The 10,934-nt window shown below is 38.4% G+C and overlaps 1 protein-coding gene across 1 annotated transcript; it reads left to right on the top strand.

Moving 5' to 3' along the window:
* Window positions 1-1,337: 1,337 nt before the first annotated feature.
* Window positions 1,338-7,881, top strand: PDCD10 (programmed cell death 10). The gene is made up of 7 exons (XM_009071788.1): window positions 1,338-1,557; window positions 2,173-2,226; window positions 3,592-3,709; window positions 4,354-4,480; window positions 5,319-5,397; window positions 5,707-5,789; window positions 7,399-7,881. Exons 1-7 carry the CDS (start codon window positions 1,462-1,464, stop codon window positions 7,478-7,480), a joined length of 639 nt encoding a protein of 212 aa, XP_009070036.1. The 5' UTR covers window positions 1,338-1,461; the 3' UTR covers window positions 7,481-7,881.
* Window positions 7,882-10,934: the final 3,053 nt, after the last annotated feature.

Raw genomic sequence — 10,934 nt, 5'->3', positions numbered from 1 at the left:
CTCAAATCATGTGTTGTTATTGGCTGTTTCTGTAGTGTGACCAGTTCTTCACTTGTTTTCTCACTTCTGTGTATATTCATAGTGGCTGTTCACACACTCAGATGAGACATGCACAGTACTTGTAGTCATCCAAGTTCTTCTCTGTGCTGCCTGTAATCAATAACAAATTTCACTCATGTAATTACGGCTAAACTAGTATATACCTGCCCTGGGCAGAAAAAAATCTGTTCTTTTATTGAAACAGCCTGAAGATTTCTAGCCAGTGCAGAGCATAATGAGGAATGTAGCTTGAAGAAATATCTTGGTGGGTTTTTTTGCCTGTTCATACTCTCAGGAAGTGATATTGATTGCTGTAGTAGCTTCCACTGTTTCTTATCATTTTGGTTCTTTCACTTCTTACTAAAATATCAGTAAATTCCACAGACATGCAAATGTCTGGTGTCTGAGGCTTGTTAGGAGGAAGAAACCTCCTCTAGTGCATTAAATACTCCAAGCAAATCTAAAAATTAAAACTGCTCATCTCTTTCTTTTTATCTTTATTCCTAACTTGGACTCGAGGTCTTTAAACTTAATTATGTCATATAAAATATTTTAAAAGAATCTTATGAACAGAAAATCTATCAGGCTGGAACAAGGACTTGTTATGAACTGCAGGGTGACCTTTGTTCCATTCCACATAATTTCTGGGTCTGGGCAATGATGTTCTCTCTGGGTGGAGAACTTCCAAAGATTCAGTTACTGGAACAATAATTTTCCGTTGAGTTAACATAGCCTGTGACACACCCTGAGTGGAAACATGACTTCAGCCTTGTGCTTATATAAAACCAAGGATGGAGTATTCAGAATCCAAATGGGTGGAAAGTAGGCAGTGATCTCCAGCAGAATCACAGCTTGGTGCATGTGCAAAAATGGGGAGTATTTATAGGTTAATAGTCATAATGCATCTGTATGGCTTTGGGAGTTGCAGCATGTAATGCTTTTCAGGCTTTTTCTGTATGGGAGTTGGCAGAAACCTTATGCTGCTGCTCATGAGTGGTGGCAAGATTTCTGTAAATACATAGCAAACAAAATCACTTCTTTCAGGAAAATTGATTGCATAAGGGCTTGGAAGATAAAAGCTTTTGGTAGCGCCTTAGTCTTTAAAATACTTAATAGATATCAATTAGGGTTCAAAGTTACACAAAAAGGTCATTCCATATTTACTTGACTCATGTCATACGAAATTCCTAGTTTCTAGGCACTGACAAACTAATGTTGTTATGTGCCTTTTCATTTCTAGAGCCTGTCAGTCATGAGCATTCCTAATTGTGTGTTTGTTTTTTCTTTCCTCAAACACCCTAAGGACAATACATTTTTCAAGTTCTTCAAGTCTTCCTGCACAACGAGGGAAAAGAAGAAACATTTCAGTGAATGAGGAGTTTTTTGCTTCTATAGTGTTTTCCTGGAGAAGTGGGTCTTTGAATGAGGATGACAATGGAAGAGATGAAGAATGAAGCAGAGACCACTTCTATGGTTTCCATGCCTCTCTATGCTGTTATGTACCCTGTCTTTAATGAGGTGAGCTACAGTTTGGAATACAATAACCCCCTTCATTTTGGGAAATATGGGCACAGTAACAGGTTGGTTGTTTTGGCTGTGAAAGCTTTGTGTCTAGCACCATCTCCTTGCTATGCATTGTTTCACCTTTCTTTCCCTGAATGCTACTTCATGCTCATCAAAGGTTGCTGGTTATCTTGGCCCTGATCTTTTTTTATTACCTTTTACAAAGGATTTTCATGAAAATGCCAAGTCTGGTGTTCCATGGCAGGGAGTAACACACAAACATGTACCTGTGAACAGCTTGCTGCATTTTAATTTTACTACTAATGGTGATAATTTAATAGATACTTATTTATCTGTGAGTATCAGAGATTGTCAAGATGTTCTCAAAAGCTCCTGTCAGATTTCTGCTGCAAAATACATCCAGTGACATGTTGGTTCTTCTGTTTTCATTCTCTGGGGAAGTCTTTCCTTTGGGGTTAAACTTCATAGTATCTCTCAAGTGAGACCAGTAATTTGAGAGCTTCTATCAATTCTCTTTTGCATTATGCTGTATAAGGCAGGGCATCAGTGCTTGACTTGTTTTGTTGTGATAACATCAGAAGTGCTAATAATTCTAAACTTTTATTGCAGCTAGAAAGAGTAAATCTGTCTGCAGCTCAGACACTGAGAGCAGCTTTTATTAAGGTGAGAACTAACTTGTGTTGAAGAATGATTGTTTAAAAGGTAAACCATATATGATGAAGCTAAAAACTCAGTTTGCTTGTTTCCTTGTCTTTGCATCTGAAGACTTCATCCTTGATCCAAGAGTTTAAAAAAATAGTGGACAGTTGCATGGAGTGTAAGTTTGAGATGTCTGCAGAGGTTATGATTAGAAATCTGAGTGATACACATTGAGGAATTTGAAACAGACTTTGCTTGTCCATATAGTGCGGAAGCTTAAATGAGAAAGCAGTCAGGGAAGGTAAATTTAGTCTAAATGTGACAGGATTATGTAGAATAGGTGCTCCCGAGCAACAGGCACATAGCCAGCTTTGAGAGTGCTTTACAAAGGGAGTGGTAATGGGATTTTCTGTGGATAAATTCAGTGGTTGTGTCTGCATCCAGCAGTAAATGAAAAAAGGGATTCTTCTGAGTTTTCTCGTATATTCCCAAAGACTGAAAATACAGATGTTCCTTTATACAGCCTCAATGGAGTGGTGATCTTTTAAAATTCTTAAAAATAATTGCAGGTGTGCCATACTTTAACCTGTGAGCTGTGCAGCCACATAACACTTCCCTGTTTCTACCCTTACATCTAAGTGTACCTTGACAGTCTGAAGTCTCAGCTAGAGCTTGTACAAGCTAAATGTTTTACAGCTGGTGGTAAGGTGCTAAGCTGGATGCAAATAATGTAAAACCTGAGATATTGGTAGAAAGTATAGTAGTTGGTAGGTGGTAGTGCTGGCTAAAAAACCCCTACACCTTCATTCTTATTCCCCACAGAGTAGTTTTTTGGGAGTAGCACAGGTAGTGTCAACACCTCCAGTGTCAGTCTGGCTCTAGCTTAGCTTTACTTAGATATGTCATCAATCAAAAACTGCTTTTTTTTTTTTTTTTTCTGAAAAAGCAATTCCAAGATGATGTCTGAGCATAGGATGTGATTCATAAGAGGCACATTCATAAAATGTCATGTGGAAGGTGGGGGAGTAGCACCTGTGTTTGAGTGAATTAAACTCCAATGGATGCAATATCTTTGTCTCAAAGCTTAGTGTTTATGAAAATATAACAGGATATGGAAATTCATGAAAACCTTTCTTATTCAAATTGAAATGAGTGGAAAGGCTTATTGGAAAAGTTATTTATGCAAACTCAGTGGCATAGTCCAAGGGAAATGAATGTTGTGGTGGAAGAATGGATTTCAGTGTCATCTGCTGACCTGAAACCATTAGACTTTTAAAGTTTCTAGCAGTCTTGTGCAGTGCATAAAGGAATTCATATGAAAATCTGCCTTTGTGCTTGCAGTATTCAGGTCTGGCATATTTAAAAACAAGAATTTTCTTTGCCATACAGGCTGAAAAGGAAAATCCAGGGCTTACACAGGACATTATCATGAAGATTCTGGAGAAAAAAAGTGTGGATGTGAACTTTACAGAGTCCCTTCTGCGTATGGCAGCTGATGATGTAGAAGGTGATAAATCTTATGATCAATAACTATTTTTAATTAGACTGTAACTAGGAACATGCATTTCTCTTTCCTTTATTTCAGAAGAGATTATTTGTTTCTTAATAGTTTGGGTTTTTTCTTTCCCAGCGCAATAGAATAATATTTGTATTTTTAATACCTCTTTTGGAGAAGTTAAATCTCCCTGAAAACCATATTTGACTAATAAAGAAAATGAATGTTTAGAACTGTGTTTATATAGGTACATAGTTCACCTTTTGCAGTGCTAACAACTAGAAAAAAAGCATATATGGACTATAACATCCTCTTGTTTCCCTCCTTCAAATTAAAAGCAGTAGTTATGCTGTCAGAGAAGGAGAACATATTACAGGCTTTAAGTTATTTTAATGCTGAACTTCATTAGTGCAGTGTCTCAGATAAAGTAAGATGGGCTCTTTTTCCAACTCGCAGTAATAAAGATGATTGTTGCACTGTGTTTTGATTCACACACAGAATGTGTTCACTGCAGTTTTCTGGTCAGGGCTATTTTTTTGTGCTGTTCACCTTCAAATCCACCATGGCAGTACTGCTGCATTGAGTAGTGGTTTTAGCTGTCACTAGAGACTTGAAGACAAACTAAACGGTGTTTTTGAATATGTTCTTCTTATTAGAATATATGATTGAGAGACCAGAACCTGAATTCCAAGATCTTAATGAAAAGGCACGAGCACTTAAACAGATTCTTAGTAAGATCCCTGATGAGATCAATGACAGAGTGAGGTTTCTTCAGACAATCAAGTAAGTACTGTGTTATGTATTTTTCTGCAGATTTAGAGGTCAGACCTTTTATTTAGCCCTGAGTGTTCAAATGCTGCAGGAGATGCCCCAACCCTGGCAGTGTTCAAAGCCAGGTTGGATAAAGCCTTGAGCAACCTGGTCTAGTGGGAGGGGTCCCTGCCCAGGGCAGAGGATTGGGACTGGATGATCTCTAAGGTCCATTCCAACCCCTCAGCATACTATGAGGTGCTAGCAGCACTGTTTCCATTGGAAAAGAGCCTGATCCTCACCTATAAATGATTAGGATATTACTTGACCAAACTTGCTGATCTAGTCGGAATTCCCTTGACACTGGTCTGGCTCTTTGCATTTGGTCTTCCTACATTGTGTCTGACACTTTTTCTGTGGAGACTGTTTTAAGAAGTATTTGACTATTACAAAGGATTAAATTCCCACATTTACATGGGATAGAATGATAGAATCATCAAGATTGGAGGAGACCTCTAAGATCGAGTCCAGCTGTTAACCTGCCACTGCTATAACTCCTTAACACTAAGCCATATCTTCCACAGACAGATCCAGATGCCTCTTAAACACCTCCAGGGATGGTGACTCCACCATCTCCCTGGGCAATATCCCAGTGCCTGAACACCCTCACAGGGGGAAAAAAAATTCCTAACATCTAACCTGACTCTTCCCTATCTCAGCTCAAGGCCATTCCCTCTAGTCCTCTCCCTGCAGCCATGGCAGGAGAGACATCCCTCATCTCTCTCCAACCCCTGTGAGGTAGTTGTAGAGAGCCATGAGGTCACCTCTGATAACTTAAGGATGTTACAGTTATCTTTTCCTTGCCCAACAGGGACATTGCGAGTGCAATAAAGGAACTTCTTGACACAGTAAATAATGTCTTCAAGAAATACCAATACCAGAACCGGAGGGTAAGTGCAGGAACTCTTCTCATACAGTGTTTCTAGTTGTATAAGAGGAGACATTTCCTTTGAATCAAAGGATGAGTGGGAGAGCTTAACCAATCAGTGACATACTTTCACAACAAGATTGTTCTGTGATAGGTCTGGGGAGTTTTCTAGGAAGAGAACAACTTCTCTTCATCTCTCCTAAAAACAAATCAAAATTCTAGACTAAATATAATGCTAAGCCATTTTGTGATCAGTTTAACCTGAAGATTCTCAGCGTACCCAACCATATGTGAACTAAGACTCTCCTCCTGGCCTTTTTTCTTTTTTTAGGCACTTGAGCACCAAAAGAAAGAGTTTGTAAAATACTCCAAAAGTTTCAGTGATACTCTGAAAACCTATTTTAAAGATGGAAAGTAAGTATGGTTTTGTACTACCAATTTACACTGTGAAAGGCCTTGTAAGACAAGCTTTAGGGTGTAAGCTGCCTTTTTGAGCACTTGCCTCATTTGCCTTACCTGTGTCCTCAGAATGTTGTGGCTGCTTTAAAACACTTTCTTTTGTAAAGCCTTTGAGGGAGGGAAGGGGAACTTGTTAAATTCACCACAATGAAACACCATTGTGCAGCGCTGGTTTGGAACCTGAATATGTAAAGTTAAATTTCATGGCCCTGTGTGGTTTTTTCTCAGTGTATATATACAAGGACAAAGAAATTATGAATTCTTCATTGAGAAAAGTAATCTACCTATTTGAAATATCATTTGCAAACACTAAACATCTGTGCAGTGTTCTCTTTGATTTGCATTTTTATTGGCCTTTCTTTATAGACCCTTCTAGTGCTTTGCAGTATTGAAATTACTCACTTGAATCTTTTTTCTATTTGAACATTTTAGCCTTCAAACTGAGGCTTTTTCCAGGTCGTCACCTTGGGTTTTGAAGTCACTATTCCTGTATACTTCACTGTAGTGATTGTTTTGGAAGATGTGTGTTCCCCTCAGATTCTGACAGTGCCAAAGTGTTCTGTGCGCTACAGTGTGAGAGATGAGAACTAACTTTCATGTCTGCTCTTGTTGAGCTTGGCAAAGACAAAGAGCACGCAGGAGATGGTATATTACTGAAGGAGAGGGAAGTCTTAAGACCAGCTGTGAACACCATTTTGCTCCTGTCAAAGCATTCTGGTTTTCCCCTCTTACTGAAATGAGGCTAAATTTGGTTATGATGCCAAAATGAGAAGTGTAGACATTGGTAGCTTTATGATTACTGGACAAAAGTACTTGTGGGAATAAGCTTAAAGTGTGTTAGGTATTTGCAATACTGTAAGAAATTTCAGGTAAGGCTTGTATTTCCTATCCTTGTGAAATCAGGAGTAATTTATATCTGTCTGAACTGCATGTTGAGTAAGAGTCCCTGCTCTCACTAGGAGGTAACAGCCCTAACAGAACAGTCATGCCCAGACACCATTACTGAGCTCAAAACCTCTGTGACCCCACAGCTTTGTTAACAAAAAGATATCTAAAAAGTATGTCGCTTCCATGCTTGGTGTTTTTTGAGGAAAAAGTTGCCAATTCTGAAATGACTGAGGGGTGAAGTGCTCAGCTTTGCAAAGAACATATGTTTAACAATCGTAGTCAGAGAATGGTTTGGGTTGGAAGGGACCTGAAAGATCTAGTCCCAGCCCCCAGTCATCTGCTCCACTTTTTGTCTTAGTTAGCTAAAACCCCAGAATTAAATGATTGAGATGTCAGTAATGATTGAGAGCCAAATTCATTAAGTTCCTGCCAAATAATCAGAGCCTTTCTAGGATTAACTATGCAAATGAGGCTGTGCCTGCCAGCACTGAGCTTCAGGTGGATCACCATAGGGTAGAACATCAATCTGCTTCCAGTTTTCAAAGCCTGGATGCCAATATATTGGGTTGCTCAAACTTCATGCTGTATTTATTGAGTGCTGTATTTATTGAATGCTGCAATTACTGAGTGCCATGTTTCTAAACCCACCTGAAGCAATACCTTTCTCTTTCCACAGGGCAATAAACGTGTTCATAAGTGCCAACCGACTAATTCATCAAACCAACTTGATACTGCAGACCTTCAAAACTGTGGCCTGAAAGCTGTATATGTTGAGAGTTGTACTTTTCAATGGTGGATAGGGTACCTTTATATGTAAATTTTAAAAGTTTTGACTGTATAAATTATCAGCCCCTCCCCAGGGGCCTAATGCAGGATTTTGAATGGGATTATTGCCATCTTACACCATATTTTTGTAAAACATTGTAGCTTAATCATAATCTCACCAGGAAGATTTTGCATCACTTTTTTGCTATTATCATTCTTTTCAGAATTATAAGCCAAAAGAATTTACGCCTTAATGTGTCATTATGTAACATTCCTTATAAGAATTGTAAATATTTGGTGTTCTGTTTCTGACATTTTAACTTGAAAGCTGAAAACTGCAAGATTATGTATTTAACAATATTGGTGGCAAATATTCAATAAATAGTTTACATCTGTTAGACTGTCTTTTTGTATGTGAACAAAAGTGCAGAGCTCATCTTTCTAGAACTGCAGAACATTCATTAAACAGAACAAAAAATTCAAATTATTTGGGTGCTTAAAGCTACTGGGAGTTCAAATCAGTACAAAAATGATGGGTTTTCATTAAAATTGAGATTTTTGGCTGTGATCTAGACTACAATACCAGAATAAATTATATTCAAATGTCTTTGACAAAGTAATAAAGAAACCTAGAAGTGAGATGTACTTTTGGTTTTGTTAGAAACTAAATCTCACTTCTTTCTTAATCTGGTGGTGGTAAGTTAACAGGGTCTTTTTTTCCTAGACTATTCCAAGATTTGGAGCAGAGGATTATTTTCAATATATGCAGCTTATTATGCAGGAAAAGTTGAATTAAAAATATGAAGCTAATTGGGTTTTAATTGGTGCCCTTTGGGAGGGAGGAGGAGAGAAGACAGAACTCTTCCAGGTAGCACTAGTGATATCTATACTATGCATGCCATAAGGCAACTTTTCTTTTTCAGGGATTGAAATCCTGTGAGACCTCGATTGACAAACCTTGTCTAGATGGTTAAGAGCTGCTGACGGACAGATTCCAATTTTATCCTTGTGATTTCATGGAATATTTCACAAATTCTAATGCATCTCTCCCGTGCCCCTTTGAAGCGCACCTTGAGTTTATTTGGAAATAGAATAAACCAGTTTTCGAAGTCTGTGGCCATAACTAGTAGGTTTAGGGAAGAATGTGAAGCAGCTTAGAAAGCTGCACAAGCTGTTGCAGGAGGATCACTCCAGGCTGAAAGAGCACAATTGCTACAGATCTATTCCTTGTCTAGCTCTAAATGGTGAAGAAAAGGTATATCCAGACTTTTCTTGCACACTGGCCTGGTGCTGTATTGCTCATTTGGGGCAAGTGCCTTATCCAGAGTACAACAGTTGGGTCCCTGAATTTGGTGATCTGCTTAAGTGATCAGAATGGGGGGGGAAATGCAATCTGCAGCCCTTCCAAATAGCACTGGATGTTCTGCTGTCTATCTGGGCATGGAATTGTTTCCTTGATGAGAGCACTGACTGTAGTGAAATAGAACAATGTGAAGGAGAGTATTGTGTAAAAATGAGTTCTTGGGAATGTATGTTGTGAATTTCTTGGTTACATGAAGCTATAAACAGGACATGGTCCTTCAAGCTTGCTGTTCAGCCTGTTTTCTGTTCTGACAGTGGTGTTTTGTGTCATTAGCATATTGAGCTTAGTAACATGACAAAGGGATGCAGATACAACTGATAGTCAAACCTTTCTGTTATTTATCTTTTTTAACTGTCATTTCTTGGGAAGTGGTAGAAGAGCAGCAGTGTTAGCAGCTACTGAGGAGTCAGTGACTAAATTAGAGTCATTTAATTTGTGTCTTTGAATTTTGTAAGTAAAAAGGTTGAGTAGTCTTCCTTGTGGATGATGTTAACTTAAGTCATAGCTCCAAAGGGCTTAATGAAGACTAATTAGTCAGGTAGAAGGAAGGGAAAGGCCCCTGGAGCTTCTGATTCTTCATCTGTCTTGAAAAGAGGGTTTGGTACTGGGGAGGCTGCAGCAGTGGCTGTGAGGAGGGAGAGACACAAAAGCTTGGGTTACATTTTGTGAATTGGACTTAATTTCCATAATATGCTGAGATTTCACTATTTTCTTGGATTGAGAGGGACAGTAGCTAGTGTTGGCAATCATTAGTTAAGTGATACCATGTTTATGTCTCTGGGTGTTATAAGCAAGTATATCAAAACCCATTTATGACCTGGGTCCCAAACAAGATGCTCTGTGATGTCCTGCTAATTGATTCCCTGTAAATCAGAGGTTATTTCATCAAGAAATGAACTGTTCCTGTTTATCAGTTCTTTCCAAATCATTTATTGGGTAAAAGGTACCAAATGCAGGGCTAAGCTTCAGGTAGTCTGGCCAATATGTTTTGTTTTCTTTATAACCTCATTGTGATTTCTTTATGTTACCCTTAAAAGTAATGGAAAATTATTCATTGTAATCAATGTCTGGTAATGGGAAAACTTGAAACCTGGTGTCTTCAGGTCACACTCTTCTGTTGTGTGCAGTGAATCCATATCTAGTGGTCTTACAAACTCTTTATTTTCCACTGAGTATGAGCTGGGACATATGTCTGTCAAATTTTATTGTGGTTTTGCACTTTATTATTCAAGTTACCTGAGTAGCTAAAGATAAGTTTCTCTTAAGGATTTCTGATACAGCAGTTAGTGTTGCAAAATGATATTAGAAAATTTCTGCTGTGAATGTGGGTTATAACTGCTATGATAATGTTAACATACAGAAAAGCAATCTAATAAACAAAATAAAACTTTGTATATTTGTTAATGAAGCAAAGAAATGTCTTAATCACTTGTTTTGATTTTCCTCAGCCTATAAAGAAGTGAAGAAAAGCTTAGCTTGACTTATTTCTGGTTAGAAACTTTTAATACTGATGCAAAGATTTGTGTTCAAGCCTACATGGTGTGCCAGGTGCTCAGCTCAGTACAAGGTTTATCTTGAGTTGACATAAAGTGGTGAGTATGAAATTTCACAGTGTTCTGGTATCAAAACTCTCATGTATCCAGACAGTAGGATGTGATACTATCAGTCTTGATTAAGCTTTATCTTTTCACATGATCTTATCTAGATTACCACTGGAGTGTTCCTTCTTAATGCTCTTTTCAGATCTTGCAGTGTGTCAAAGGAAGACTTGCCTTGTTTGTTCTGCAGGTGTTATCTGATCTCTTGATTTTACAGACACTCTGAGTTGGGTGGGGAATGAAAAGGTTATCAAGACAAACTTGCCACAAATCTAAGCTTTAGATTATTTGAGTCTGAAGGGAAAATCAAATAGTATTGCACATGTTGTTGCATTTAATAACTGGATTGGGTCCAGCAGTGATTACCACCTGCCTTTGGAGTAGGCACTGGCTGTTCTGCTTGAGAATCTTGCTTTGCCATGCTCAGCCTGGCTCATCTTCCCACAGGAATAACCAGTGCCTTCTGGGAAAGGTATTGCTGGGGAG

This window comes from Acanthisitta chloris, unplaced genomic scaffold (genome assembly GCF_000695815.1).
Source record: "Acanthisitta chloris isolate BGI_N310 unplaced genomic scaffold, ASM69581v1 scaffold13323, whole genome shotgun sequence".
Taxonomy (NCBI): domain Eukaryota; kingdom Metazoa; phylum Chordata; class Aves; order Passeriformes; family Acanthisittidae; genus Acanthisitta; species Acanthisitta chloris.
The sequence above is the reverse complement of the archived record's forward strand: the minus strand, read 5'-3'. Positions and strand labels throughout refer to the sequence as shown.